The 15,749-nt window shown below is 41.0% G+C and overlaps 1 protein-coding gene across 1 annotated transcript in view; it reads left to right on the forward strand.

Moving 5' to 3' along the window:
* The first annotated feature begins 461 nt into the window (after window positions 1-461).
* Window positions 462-15,749, forward strand: part of CACNG6 (calcium voltage-gated channel auxiliary subunit gamma 6) — a 218,302-nt gene continuing 203,014 nt past the window's right edge. The window contains exon 1 of the mRNA XM_075839974.1: window positions 462-1,351. Coding sequence (XP_075696089.1) covers window positions 1,033-1,351 — 319 coding nt within the window. The 5' untranslated portion in view covers window positions 462-1,032. The remainder of the gene's footprint in view (window positions 1,352-15,749) is intronic.

Below are 15,749 nucleotides of genomic sequence, written 5' to 3' on the forward strand. Positions count from 1 at the left end.
ATAACATTTGGCCAATTATTCTGGTTTGCATTTCTGTATCTCTGGAGCTGGAGGCGGTTTGGTTTCTGACTGAGCTGTCCTGCCAGTTTGTCAGAGCACATACGCTTCTAACCACACAGACACAGTGTAAGATATTCCTTTCTACTTGCAACATTGGCTTTCCCTGCAGTATTCCTTCTGATTAAAAAAAATATAAAATCTCAAGAGTCTGTTTGCTCCATGTATTCACCAAGCAGTCTGCATGTCCTACCTTGCAATCAATAAATAATTTGCCGAGAGACATTTTACAAGAAATCAGCCAAGATATTTCAGGGGTTTCTTTCGAAACAACATTTATTTTCATTCCACAGGTTTCCATGTTTGCTATTCATAAATTATAGATGGAAGTCTCAATCAATAGTCAGGCCAAAGCATAGTGGAAGGCTGGAGTAAATAAGGCCTTTCTGATCTCCAAAGAAGCTACTGTTAATTGTGACAGCAAAGCGTAAGTTGCTCTGGGATTTGAGCGTTACTGAAAGAAGCTGAAATCAAAGCAGGAGCAGAATAAAATCCAGCATAGATACAGCAGCTAAGCATGTGAACATGCAGCACGGACACAGAGAGGATACAGAAAAATCCACGGCAGGTGCACACATTATCGACGGCTGAACTGGGATAAGTTAACTTCATTTTGTCTTAGCCTCACTCTGATCTCTGTCGCCTGTGCATGAGGCAAGTGCCTTTAAGGGAACCTTAAAATAACAGCTCTGCCTGGGAGATGTGATGAATGTAACAGGTGCAGAGATTATTTCCAGGCCATGTGTGTGCGTCTGTGTGTAACAGCAAGAGGGGGAGAGCGAAAGCAGAAAAGGAGAGAGCACATTGATGTCCCTGCTGCGTCTCTGTAGCTTGTGAAACTTACAGCAGATTGCCTTTGAGCGACCTAAATACTAAGGGAACAGAGAAGGAAGATCGGAGAAGAGAAGAGGGTGAACACCTAAAGGGTTATTCACATCAATTCTCGCAGTTGAAGGAAAAAGCCTCACTACACAAATGATGTGGCCTAATTTTTTCGTGCAAGAGGAGGAGCAGCGCTTCTCGGGAAGAGGTAGAGGACAACGTGGAAAAGGCTTGTCTGATGCACAAGAGGGCAAGATCAAATTGGCCTTTTTTGTGGCCCTTGTTGGGGTGACACTGTCTGTGTTGGCAGTTGGGACAGAGTTTTGGGTGGAGGTGAATACCTATAAACAGAACCACAGCATGACATGTGAAGCTGCCCATTTTGGGCTATGGAAGTTCTGCTACAAGAAACTGTGGGTCTCGGATGTGGATGAATATCGTGCAACCTGTGGCCCCGCAGAGCTGCCTGGAGGTATGGAACTTTTGTAATATGTTGTAGTTGTGCGGTTTACATAAAAGACAGCTCAAAACTGTCTTCTGGGCATAGTAAAGTTCGGAGTTGAGCAGATCACTCTAAAAAAAGCAACAGATCTAAATAGTCAAACGTTCTAAGCAAGACGGTCCATGAGCTAAAGCAAAAAATTCAATGCTGTTGTTTTTATTTTCTCTATCCAGTGGTTAAAGCTTATGTTGAAAACATTTGTGGCTAGTAGGTTGGATGATATGTGGATTTTAAAAATCTTATAATAAGGGTGGTTATGGATACTGTTGTTAGGAATGGATTTAATGTAGAAAATAAGAAGCTGTAAGCATTGTTGCTCTATAAAATAAAATTCAGTCAATACTTTTAATATTACATTATATATGTCCTTTTGAACACACAAGATTTGACAATGCACCTGTTGGTGTTCTTGTACAATATAGTAGTCCATAGAACGTTGCTATGTTTCAATGTTTCGCGTCAAATACTTATTTTTATCAATTCAAAATAGTCAGCATAAGAGGGGATGGGTTTCTAAAAGTGTCATCCTGCACTAGTCATCAAAAATGAAGATGTAACCAGAGTAACTGTCATATCACAAGCGTATTCCTTTAAAAAAAAAAAATGGAGCTCTGTATTGCTCAGTTGTTGCTGTTTTTTTTTCTTTTTTACATAACTCAGCTTCCTACATAAAATGCAGCTTAGCATATGTTCACCCAGCTGCACCACATTTGCCTAACAAGATGCCACAAACTCTGATAAATATGTTTAGAAAGGCCTTAAATATACACTATATGGAGAAATGCATTGAGACACACAATCATTATATTTAGGTGTTTCATTTAGTCCCATTGTCACAGGAATATAAAATCCAGCACCTAGCCATGTAGACGACTTTACAAACATTTGTGAAAAAATGGGTCGTTCTAAAGAGCTCGCTGAATTTCCTATTAGCGTGGTACCGTAATAGGATGCTGCCATAGCAACAAGTCAGTTTGTGACATTTCTTCCCTCCTAGATATTCCACCATCAACTGTGAGTGGTATTATTACAAAGTGGAAGCGTTTAAGAACCACAGCAACTCAGCCACCAAGTGGCAGACCAAGTAAAATTACAGAGCGGGGTTGCCGAGTGCTGAGGCGCATAGAGCATAAAAGTCACCAACACTCTGCAGACTTAATATCTGCAGAGCTCCAAACCTCCTCTGGCATTAACATCAGCACAAAAACTGTGAGCCGGGAGCTTCATGGCATGGGTTTCTATGGCCGAGCAGCTGCATGCAAGCCTTACATCACCAAGCACAATGCCAAGCGTCAGATGGAGTGGTGTAAATCAAGCCACAACTACACCCTGAAGCAGTGGAAACGTGTTCTGTGGAGTGACGAATCACGCTTCTCTCTCTGACAGTCTGAACATTACCTGCCTAAATGCGTTGTGCAAATTGTAATGTTTGGTGGAGGAGAGATAATGCTATGGGGGTGTTTTCAAGGGTTGGCCTAGGCCATTTAGTTCCACCTAAGGGAAATCTTGGCGCTTCAGCATACCAAGACATTTCTGACATTTATATGCTTCCAACTTTTGGGAAAGGCCCTTTTCTATTCCAGTATGACTGTGTCCCAGTGCACAAAGCAGTGTCCGTAAAGGCATAGATGGGTGAGATTGGTGTCGAAGAACTTAACTGGCCCGCACAGAGCCCTGACCTCAACCCCATCAAACACCTTTAGGATGGACTAGAATGGAGATTGCAAGCCAGGCCCTCCCGACCAACATTAGTGCCTGACCTCACAAATGCTCTTCTGGATGAATGGTCAAAAATTTCCACAAGCACACTCCAAAATCTTGTAAAGACTTTCCAAAACACTGGAAGCTGTTTTAGCTGCAAAGGGGCACCAACTCCATATTAATGCCTATGGATTTAGAATGGGATGTCATAAAAGCTCCTGTAGGGGTAATGTGTAAGTGTCCCAATAATTTTGTCCCTATAGTTTATATATGTGGATAAAGGCTAGGGCTCCAAAGCAGCATCACCAGTTGGATTATAGCAACCACAACACCAATTTTGCCTACAGAAAATAGTTCCAAGCAACCATGCCACCATCACAAAAAAAATGACATGGTGGCAAGCTGGCTTTCAACTTTTTCTCCTGTAGGGAACAATTAAAGTTGTGCTGTGGCCCCAATAATAGGTAATCACACAATTTAATTGTGACTTGCAGGCGACATTGTATAGACTTTAGAGGTCAAATAAAGATAATGAAACATTCTACATAATTTTTTATTTTCCTGTGCTAAAAATACAAATGCACCAGTAATTCTACATTTTTCTGAACTAAAATTGAATTAAATTAAATTATTAAAAATGTTCACCATTTTTTTCGGCACTCAAACATTTCACCAGATTTGTTTTGAATTTCCATCTAGAATTTAATATTTAATCCTTAATCAAAAGAATAGCATATTTCATCTAGTAGCTCTGTTTGTATTATAAGGTAAAATATTGTAAAATGTTTTACATTTCTAATTCCTGCAATATTTTGCATTTCTAAATGTGATTGATTGAATAACTGCATGATCTAAAATAAGTGCCTCTTCAAAGCTCTGGTAAGACCTCCTGGATGTTGCAGTTTCTCGACAGCTGGAAAGCAACATGTTGAGTACCACTGCTATAACAAGACAAACCTCACATCCCCATCCCCTATTTTTCAATCCCGTAATTGCAATAAAAATTATTCAATACCCATTGTAATTTAGGTTTCTAAGCAAAATTTACTAACTTTTAGCTGTTTGCAAAAAACAATAAAACAAGAAGAACAATTTAAATAGCCCAACACAACTAATATAACAAGTGGTTTCTCCAAATTCAACACAAAATGCCACTCTTAATGCCACTTTAGTACTTAGTAGAATACCCTTTTGCTGTTATGACCTGCTGCGAACGTGATGCATAGCCAGATAGCAGATTCTAGCAGCTTCACAGAAAATGTCAGCCCATTCCTTATGGGCAATGGCATCCAGGTAACTAATATTCTTGGGTTTGCGTGCTGCAACAGCCTTTTCTTAAATCCCACCAAAGATTTTCTATGGGGCTCAAGTCAGGCGACTGTGATGGCCACTCCAGAATCTTCCAGGACTTCTTCTGAACCCCAGATTTGGTAGACTTTGAGGTATGCTTGAGATCATTGTCCTAGTGGAAGGCTCAATGATGGCCAAGCTTCAGCTTCCTCACAGAAGGCATGACGTTTTTTCTAGGATTTCCTCTTACTTGAATGAATCACAATGCCCTCCACACACTGCAGGTTTACAATTCAAGAGGAAGCAAAGCAGCCTCGGAGCATCACCAATCCACCACCATGCTTCACTGTAGGCAGGGTGTTATTTTCAGCGTATTCTTCACTCTTTCTACTCCCGACATACAGCTGATCCATAGGCCCAAAAAGTTTCAGTTTTGTTTTATTGATCCACAGAATATTTACATGGTTTTGAGCATATTTGAGCCTACTTTTCTTGTTCTTTTGGGTCAGTAGAGGTGTACCCCTTGGAGTTTGGGCATGGAGACCTTTAGCATTTTATCTGCACCTTACTGTGCAAAGTGAAACCTCAGTGCTCGTGGCCACAAAATCTTGCTGCTGGTCTTTTTGCAGTAATTCGAGGGTTTTTGACCACCTGCCTCCTTAGAAATCTGGTCGCAGTCGGTAATAGCTTGCAGGGGATAGCGTAACCAGGGTTCCTTTAACTATGAAACTGGGGAACTATGCTGCCAACTTCCAACTGTATCTCTAGGAGCAATCAGTGCCATTGCTATCTTTTTGGATCCTTTTCCTTGTTTGTGCAAGGCAATAATCCCTCCTCTTGGACCACTCGTTTGCCATATTTCTAACTTGCAATCAAACGTCAGTCAACATACCCCTAGTAGTCCAGATATTTCATATGTTTTATCTCAAGCACACCTGATGAAAGAAATGAAGCCCTGGATTGGTTGTATAGACTGCAGTAGTCGTTAAAAGTGTCATTTTGTGTTGAATATGTAGAGACCACTTGTTATATTAGCTGTATTGAGGTATTTAAATTGTTCTTGTTTAATTGTTGTTGGTTTTTTTTTGCAAACAGCTGAAAGTTCGTAAATTCTCATCATAGACTTCATTTTCAATGGGGGCTGAATAATTTTGATTGCAACTATATATTAATAATTTATATATTTATTTTTTTAAATAAGAAATTGTTGAAATAATTTCTAAACTCTAAATAGTAAAGCTATAATTACATGTTGAAATGAAAATATACTTTTGATATTTGATATATGGATTTCATTTTAAGGGTTTGTGTATTCTTCTACACCACAGATCTTTTGAACAAGATCTTATTGCTTAAGCCCGCTACTGGTGATAACCTAAGAACATAGTTTGCAACATAGAAGTATGCTTAGTTACCCACTAGTTACCCACTGGTGAGAAAATAAATAAAAGGTTTTCAAACTTTGTGCATACCTTGAGACACCGTTTCTATTATAGGTTTCCAGGTCACCTAAACAACACAAGTACAAATTTTATGCTGTAAAAATCTGTATAGTAAATTGTATGGTAGATTAATAAATGTATATATTTTTTTTTTAATTATCTAAACAGGGACAAAACTTTAAGGAATTTTCATGAGGTTTTAAGGCATCATTTTGAGTTAGAAACACAGGTTCAACTGAGGTGGATCATAATGTAGATTAGAATTTAGCAAAAACAGCATTTTAATTATACATGATATAGAAAAATTTGTGTGAATTGGAACACACGGGGTACTGATGTTGGGGCATCTCCTTTTATCCATATAATAAAAAAAAGAATTTTACAGGCACCATTAAAATACATTTCTGTCCATTCTTTTCAACAGAAGTCGGTGGTCTTCTATAGCATAGAGCCATGCTTGATGAGGCTCTTGACTCTAGCTAATAGAAAAGAATCCTGAGCAGGGGGTCCACTCTACATGCCTCAAATGGCATTTGAAAGAGTTATTTACCTCTTTAATGCTCCTCATATTGCAAAGTTGCGTATTAACAAACACGATGTTAGGGTTACACTGTAAAATCCAAACCCAGTATTGCATACCCATACTATAAAACGAATCAGTGTAAATTAACACGTGATCAAAATGTCACTTCTATAGTGATATAAAAATGTGTATATGTCAAATATTGCATATGTCACACTGAACAGTTTCACAGTTTTAGATTGATTAGATCATATAAAGAATAAAGTTATCCGAAACCCATATAACCCGTGGGAAACCCAACACCACCTTTAACAGCAATACATGCAACCAAACACATCTCATAATTCAATCAGTCTTTCCCATCTCTGGTGAAAAATCATAGCCCACACTTGGCACATTAATAATTTTACATGCAGGAACTGCTCATTTTACAGCATGCCACAGAATCTTTATTGGGTTCCCGTTGGGAAATCTGAAACGTTATTTCTGTTTTTCCTCAGCCACTAAGATGTAGATTTGCTTTTGAGTTTTGGATTACTGTCTCACCGCATTTTCTGGTATAATGAAAAGTTCCGTATTCAACAATGGAAAGGTTTCCAGGTCTTAAAGAAACAAAGTATTTGCACACCATCACACTACCACCACCAAGTTTCACTCTATGTGTAATGTTATTTGGGGAATAATGAAGTCCATCAGTTCAACTCTCTATACCCACAAACCCCAGTGGATCCAGAGAAAGCTAAAAGCCACTTGAACAGCACAGACCAATTTGCCATAGTAGGAAATATTCCTTCTTGACTCATACTGGCAATCAGCGGGATCCACACTTTAAAGCTCTTACCGAATCCTATGGAAATATGTTCCATAACTTTACAGTTCAGGCAGTTAAGTTGCTCTTGTTTAGCCACAAGCAGTGAACACGTGTTCTCTGTTGGATTTCTGTTGTTTATAAAGTTCTTCTTTTGATTCATCTGTCAACACGTTATTCCAAATAGTTTGAGGATCATTTTTTTTTTCAGTCATTGTTTTCTTTGGAGTTGCAAACACAGATTTTTGCTGAATTTATAGAGGCCTGTAATTGTTTGGATGTTCTTTGAATGTTTTTAGATGTCTTATCCTCGACTTGAGCCTAGGCGTACTTTTGGCAAGCCAATCACTATACCAAGCCTTTTGCATTTGGACATAATTCTTTTGTATGCGGTTTTATGATGTACCAGAACCTTATGTATGCTTTGTAATCCTTTCCAGACTGTATTTGAAGATATTGTTTCTCATTTCTTCTTGTATTCCCTTTAACTAATGCTTGGTGTTCTTGGAAAGAAATTGGTAAGGTTTAACAGATAGTGAGGTCTAGATTTAGCAATGATATGACAGACTGATATCAAATTATAGCAAACATTTAATTGCAGTTGTCGTTGATAAAGTTGGTGAACCCAGTGGTCAAGTTTTTTTTAACATGGGTAAGGCTATGTTTACGTCTGCATCAGAGACATACAGCACTACTTTCGAAATGACGTGAACAGAGCCTTACATAGATGGTAGTTAACTTTTAAACTTATGTAAGTTAATAAAATAAAATTAATGTTATGTGTTAACTTAAATTTGCTTAAAAAAAAAAATATCGGAATCCATTATTGGGAATAATATAAAATAATACAGGAGATCTAAAAAGGGTGTAAATAATTTCATGGCAGTGTATGTTATGATGCAATAATTCTTATCAAGTAATTCTACTTTGACTAGTTTTTTGTGCTTATATTTTTTCCATTTGTTCACACTATTTGATTTTTTTTTTTTTTTACTTATTAGTTGTTGTACAACATTTAATTTCAGCCTAATATCTACAAACTATCAATTTACTCCTTCGCTAAATGAAGAAATAGCACAATGAAATGTGGTGGGAGACATCAAGCTTTGTCTACATGGTTTTGTCCTAGCATTAAAACAGGGGTGGGGAACCTTTTTTCTGCCAAGGGTCATTTCGATATTTATAACATCATTCGTGGGCCATACAATATAATTAAAGAGGCTCTGTCACCAGATTTTGCAACCCCTATCTGCTATTGCAGCAGATCGGCGCTGCAATGTAGATTACAGTAACGTTTTTATTTTTTAAAAACGAGCATTTTTGGCCAAGTTATGGCCATTTTTGTATTTATGCAAATGAGGCTTGCAAAAGTACAACTGGGCGTGTATTATGTGTGTACATCGGGGCGTGTTTACTACTTTTACTAGCTGGGCTTTCTGACGAGAAGTATCATCCACTTCTCTTCAGAACGCCCAGCTTCTGGCAGTGCAGACACAGCCGTGTTCTCGAGAGATCACGCTGTGACGTCACTTCCCCAGGTCCTGCATCGTGTCAGACGAGCGAGGACACATCGGCACCAGAGGCTACAGATGATTCTGCAGCAGCATCGGCGTTTGCAGGTAAATCGATGTAGCTACTTACCTGCTAACGCTGATGCTGCTGCAGAATCAACTGTAGCCTCTGGTGCCGATGTGGCCGACACGATGCAGGACCTGTGAGTGACGTTACAGATCTGCACTGCCAGAAGCTGGGCGTTCTGAAGAGAAGTGGATGATACTTCTCGTCAGAAAGCCCAGCTAGTAAAAGTAGTAAACACGCCCCGATGTACGCACCTAATACACGCCCAGTTGTACTTTTACTTTTCAACACGCCCAGTTGTACTTTTGCAAGCCTCATTTGCATAAATACAAAAATGGTCATAACTTGGCCAAAAATGCTCGTTTTTTAAAAATAAAAACGTTACTGTAATCTACATTGCAGCGCCTATCTGCTGCAATAGCAGATAGGGGTTGCAAAATCTGGTGACAGAGCCTCTTTAACTTAAAAATCACCCTGCTATATTTGGTCAAATATTTAATTAACTCAACCCTAATTTGATGGCTGGAACTGCTTCTCTTCGGTGAGGCATGTGATGTTAGCCGGTATTGATGATGTTGCTACTGCATTAGTCAGTCTGGAGCGCAGTCGACTCTTTGCAATGGTACGTCTTGAAATGAACTCGCAACAATAAGTTGTTCCGACTTACTTAATGGGGTTTTCCCATCAGGGACATTTATGACATATCCACAGGATATGTCATAAATGTCAGATAGATGCCTGTCCCACCTCTGGGACCCACACCTATCCCTAGAACGGGGCCCCCTAAACCCCTGTTCTACCTCTCTACCTCTCCGTGTTCCAGCTGATTTCCAACCATGAAGAAGAAAACAGCGTAGCTCGCTGAGCTGCGCTGTTTCCATAACTCCCATAGTAGTGAATGGCGGTTATGGAGGCAGCGTAGCATGCGAATTATGCTGTTTCCGTAACTACTATTCAGTTCTATGGGACTTACGGAAACAGCATAGCTCAGCAAACTACGCTGTTTTCTTCTTCATGGTCGGAAATCACAAGCTTCAGCCACAACACAAAGAGCATTTGGTTCTCATGGAGAACTTCAGGGGACTTTTGGTGCCTCGTTCTTCTCATTGCTGGGGGTCCCAGTGGTCGGACCCCAAGCAATCACACATGTATCCCCTATCCCCTATCCACATGTACCCCTATACTACCTTTTTTTTTATTAGGGATATGCCTAGCTCCTCTACCTTTTCCATTGTGTAACACTATCTATTTGCCTTGCTACTGTGTGTGTACGCAGTGATTTACGACACAATTGTATAGTTAATAAAGGTTTATTACTATTACAAATCACACTAAGATATAAAACACAAAATACACAACACAGTAAATATTCACGGTATAGTATCAGTATACCTCAAAACAGGGAAGGTAAAGGGAAAATGTGCAGAACCAGGAGGAGAGGTTTGTCCAGGGGAAGTAGGGGTTAAATGTAAGGGGAGAAGGGTAGGATAATGCTCATTTTATAGGGGAGGTAAGGGTTAACCAGGGGGAAAAGGAGGTAACAGAGGGGGGGGGGAGAGAGGTAGGGAGATAATATAGCTCATTGTATAGGGTTAGAGCAATGCCTGTTGTTGGGGGGAGAGGAAGATACTTAATGCTCGTTGTCCAGTGGATCATTGTTGGTGGTGAGTAGAGATGAGTGAACTTATGAAAAGTTCGGTTCGGCTAGTTCGCCGAATTTCACAAAAAAGTTTGATTCGGACCGAACTAGTTCTGACCGAACCTGTAATTTCCGTGCGCCGAGCATGGTACTGTCCAGGTTGCTGAAAGAGTTAATGGGCTGCACTAACTCTTTCAGCAACCTTGACAGTACCATGCTCGGCGCGCGGAAAATAAAATTTTAATGTAATAAAAAAATACAAATAAAAAATGTCATACTTACTTTCCTCCTGTCCGGCCTCCAGCGATGACGTTTCATCCATGTCGTCGCTGCAGCCAATCACAGGCTGTAGTGGCGGTCACGCACGTCAGGATGACGTCAGAAGGCCGGCCTCCAGGGATGACGCTTCATCCCACGTGACCGCCTCTGCAGCCAATCACAGGCTGCAGCGGCCTCTGCAGCCAATCACATGCTCCTCTCCTGAAATACTCTGTGCTGCCTTAAACTCTGTGGACAGGTCAGGATCCTGTTTCTTTTAAATGCTGCTGGGGAACCCGCTCGATCCATTATATAAGGCTGCGCTACAGTGCAGCATTTAAAAGAAACAGGATCCTGACCTGTCCACAGAGTTTAAGGCAGCACAGAGTATTTCAGGAGATGAGCGTGCGGATCTTGTGCGGGGTGGTGACTTGCCAATCATGTGAAGGTGTTATTGAGGACAGGAGTGGAGGAGAGGTAACAGACTGAGCTACGTAATGGTAAGAGCAGAGTTCACAGCAGCACAGAGTATTTCAGGAGAGGAGCGTGCAGATTTAGTGCTCTTTCTGAGCTTGGTGGTTTAAGTGGCTTGTGAACTAAGTGGAGTTCTAAAACCGGATTGTGTTGCTGTACTTCTGTATTGTGTTGCTGTATTTCTCGGGTAGGGTAGCCGATCCGGTTTCTGGCATTCCAAGCAAAATTGCCAGGTTGGGTGATGATGCGAGGGTGTCAGTCTCAGAAAAGGCAGCCCTAGTGGATACTGATCTCCCTAACAGCCGGGAGAACAGCCCAGCTAGTAGTCGGCGGGATGGTAATGCAGGCAAGCCAAGACAATTGATAGTTGTAGGGGATTCTATAATCAGGAAGACGGATAGAATAATTTGTCGCCAAGACCGCCTCAACCGAATGGTTTGCTGTCTCCCTGGTGCCAGGGTTCGGCATGTGGTGGAACGGGTGGACAAATTGCTGGGAGGGGCTGGTGATGATCCAGCTGTCGTGGTCCATGTCGGTACCAACGACAGAATAAATGGTAGGTGGAGGAGCCTTAAGAATAATTTTAAAGAACTAGGCTACAAGCTGAAGGGAAGGACCTCCAAGGTTGTATTCTCAGGAATACTGCCTGTGCCATGCGCATCACAGGAAAGACAGCGGGAGCTTAGGGAGTTAAATGCATGGCTGAAGTCTTGGTGTAGAGGAGAAGGATTTGGGTTCCTAGAGCACTGGGCTGACTTTTCATTGGGGTACAAACTGTATTCTGCAGATGATTTGCACCTAAATGGAAGGGGGTCCGCTGTGCTGGGGGAGAGAATTCTAGCTGGGGTGGCGGAGTATTTAAACTAGGGCTGAGGAGGGAGGTCAATGTAGAAAAAAAAGGGGTAGCCAGGTTAGAGAGGGGTCAGACTATATTGGTGGGGGGAGAAACAGAATGTGGGGAGAGGACTAGACAACAAGATAAGGAGATCCTTTCGTTACAAAACATCAGTGTAAATAAAAAGGACCGATTAATGTCAAATCACATTTCTGATAATAAAAGTGAAAAACTGACAGGCAAGTTAAAGTGTATGTTCACAAATGCCAGAAGTCTAGCAAGCAAAATGGGGGAGCTGGAGGCCTTGATACTAGAAGAAAATATAGATTTAGTTGGTGTTGCTGAAACATGGCTGGACTCTTCACATGACTGGGCTGTAAATCTACAGGGTTTTACACTTTTTCGTAAAGACAGGACAAATAGGAAAGGTGGTGGTGTATGTCTGTATGTGAGAAGTGATATGAAGGCGAGTGTGAAAGAGACAATAGTGGGTGAAGACTGTGAGGAGGTTGAAACCTTGTGGGTGGAACTAGAAAGGGAGGTAAACACTGAAAAAATTACTTTTGGTGTAATCTATAGACCCCCCAATATAACTGAGGAGATGGAAGGTCAGATATATAAACAGATGGAGCGGGCTGCACAGGCGGGTACTGTAGTGATAATGGGAGATTTTAATTTCCGGGATATTAATTGGTGTCATGGTTCGGCTTCAACTGCAAAGGGGAGACATTTCCTCAACCTGTTGCAGGAAAATTTTATGGGCCAGTTTGTGGAAGACCCGACTAGAGGTGAAGCTCTGTTGGATCTGGTCATTTCTAATAATGCAGATCTTGTTGGGAATGTCAATGTTCGTGAAAACCTCGGTAACAGTGATCATAATATAGTTACATTTTACCTATACTGTAAAAAACAAACGCAGGCTGGGAGGGCAAAAACATTTAATTTTAAGAAAGCCAATTTCCCCAGGATGAGGGCGGCAATTCAGGATATAGACTGGGAAGAACTAATGTCAAATAATGGAACAAATGATAAATGGGAGATTTTCAAATCTACTTTGAGTTATTATAGTGCAAAATTTATTCCTACAGGTAATAAGTATAAACGACTCAAATTAAACCCCACATGGCTTACACCTTCTGTGAAAGGGGCAATACATGACAAAAAAAGGGCATTTAAAAAATACAAATCTGAGGGTACAGCTGTAGCCTTTGTAAAATATAAAGAGCTTAATAAAATCTGTAAAAATGTAATAAAATTAGCAAAAATACAAAATGAAAGGCAGGTGGCCAAGGATAGTAAAACAAATCCTAAAAAATTCTTCAAGCATATAAATGCAAAAAAGCCAAGGTCTGAACATGTAGGACCCCTAGATAATGGTAATGGGGAGTTGATCACAGGGGATCAAGAGAAGGCAGAGTTACTAAATGGGTTCTTTAGCTCTGTATATACAACAGAAGAAAGAGCAGCTGATGTAGCCGGTGCCAGTGCTGTTAATATATCAGTTGATATACTGAATTGGATGAATGTAGAGATGGTCCAAGCTAAATTAAATAAAATAAATGTGCACAAGGCCCCGGGACCAGATGGGTTACACCCTAGAATTCTTAAAGAGCTTAGTTCAGTTATTTCTGTCCCCCTTTTCATAATATTCAGAGAATCTCTAGTGACTGGTATAGTGCCAAGGGACTGGCGCAGGGCAAATGTGGTGCCTATTTTCAAAAAGGGCTCTAGGTCTTCCCCGGGTAATTATAGACCAGTAAGCTTAACATCCATCGTGGGGAAAATGTTTGAGGGGCTATTGAGGGACTATATACAGGATTATGTGACAATAAATAGCATTATAAGTGACAGCCAGCACGGTTTTACTAAGGACAGAAGTTGTCAAACTAACCTAATCTGTTTTTATGAAGAGGTGAGCAGAAGTCTAGACAGAGGGGCCGCTGTGGATTTAGTGTTTTTGGACTTTGCAAAGGCATTTGACACTGTCCCCCATAGACGCCTAATGGGTAAATTAAGGACTATAGGTTTAGAAAATATAGTTTGTAATTGGATTGAGAATTGGCTCAAGGACCGTATCCAGAGGGTTGTGGTCAATGATTCCTTCTCTGAATGGTCCCCGGTTATAAGTGGTGTACCCCAGGGTTCAGTGCTGGGACCACTATTATTCAACTTATTTATTAATGATATAGAGGAAGGGATTAATAGCACTATTTCTATTTTTGCAGATGACACCAAGCTATGTAATATAGTTCAGACTATGGAAGATGTTCATGAATTACAGGCAGATTTAAACAAACTAAGTGTTTGGGCGTCCACTTGGCAAATGAAGTTTAATGTAGATAAATGTAAAGTTATGCATCTTGGTACCAACAACCTGCATGCATCATATGTCCTAGGGGGCGCTACACTGGCGGATTCACTTGTTGAGAAGGATCTGGGTGTACTTGTAAATCATAAACTCAATAACAGCATGCAGTGTCAATCAGCTGCTTCAAAGGCCAGCAGGATATTGTCGTGTATTAAAAGAGGCATGGACTCACGGGACAGGGATGTAATAATGCCACTTTACAAAGCATTAGTGAGGCCTCATCTAGAATATGCAGTTCAGTTCCTGGCTCCAGTTCATAGAAAGGATGCCCTGGAGTTGGAAAAAATACAAAGAAGAGCAACGAAGCTAATAAGGGGCATGGAGAATTTAAGTTATGAGGAAAGATTGAAAGAATTAAACCTATTTAGCCTTGAAAAAAGACGACTAAGGGGGGACATGATTAACTTATATAAATATATTAATGGCACATACAAAAAATATGGTGAAATCCTGTTCCTTGTAAAACCCCCTCAAAAAACAAGGGGGCACTCCCTCCGTCTGGAGAAAAAAAGGTTCAAGCTGCAGAGGCGACAAGGCTTCTTTACAGTGAGAACTGTGAATCTATGGAATAGCCTACCGCAGGAGCTGGTCACAGCAGGGAAAGTAGATGGCTTTAAAAAAGGGTTAGATAATTTCCTAGACCAAAAAAATATTAGCTCCTATGTGTAGAAATTTTTCCTTCCCTTTTCCCTTCCCTTGGTTGAACTTGATGGACATGTGTCTTTTTTCAGCCGTACTAACTATGTAACTATGTAACTATGTAACTCTGCTCTTACCATTACGTAGCTCAGTCTGTTACCTCTCCTCCACTCCTGTCCTCAATAACACCTTCACATGATTGGCAAGTCACCACCCCGCCCAAGATCCGCACGCTCATCTCCTGAAATACTCTGTGCTGCTGTGAACTCTGCTCTTACCATTACGTGGGTACTTGCCAATCATGTAAAGGTGTTATTGAGGACAGGAGTGGAGGAGAGGTAACAGACTGAGAGCTACGTAATGGTAAGAGCAGAGTTCACAGCAGCACTGAATCTGCACGCTCCTCTCCTGAAATACTCTGTGCTGCTGTGAACTCTGCTCTTACCATTACGTAGCTCAGTCTGTTACCTCTCCTCCACTCCTGTCCTCAATAACACCTTCACATGATTGGCAAGTCACCACCCCGCACAAGATCCGCACGCTCATCTCCTGAAATACTCTGTGCTGCCTTAAACTCTGTGGACAGGTCAGGATCCTGTTTCTTTTAAATGCTGCACTGTAGCGCAGCCTTATATAGTGGATCGAGCGGGTTCCCCAGCAGCATTTAAAAGAAACAGGATCCTGACCTGTCCACAGAGTTTAAGGCAGCACAGAGTATTTCAGGAGATGAGCACGGCCGGGCATGGCCGGCCACGGGCAGCCGGTCGTTTTTCCGAGCCGTGCTCCCATTATAAAGTATAGAAGCACGGCCCG

This window comes from Rhinoderma darwinii, chromosome 10, assembly GCF_050947455.1.
Source record: "Rhinoderma darwinii isolate aRhiDar2 chromosome 10, aRhiDar2.hap1, whole genome shotgun sequence".
NCBI lineage: Eukaryota > Metazoa > Chordata > Amphibia > Anura > Rhinodermatidae > Rhinoderma > Rhinoderma darwinii.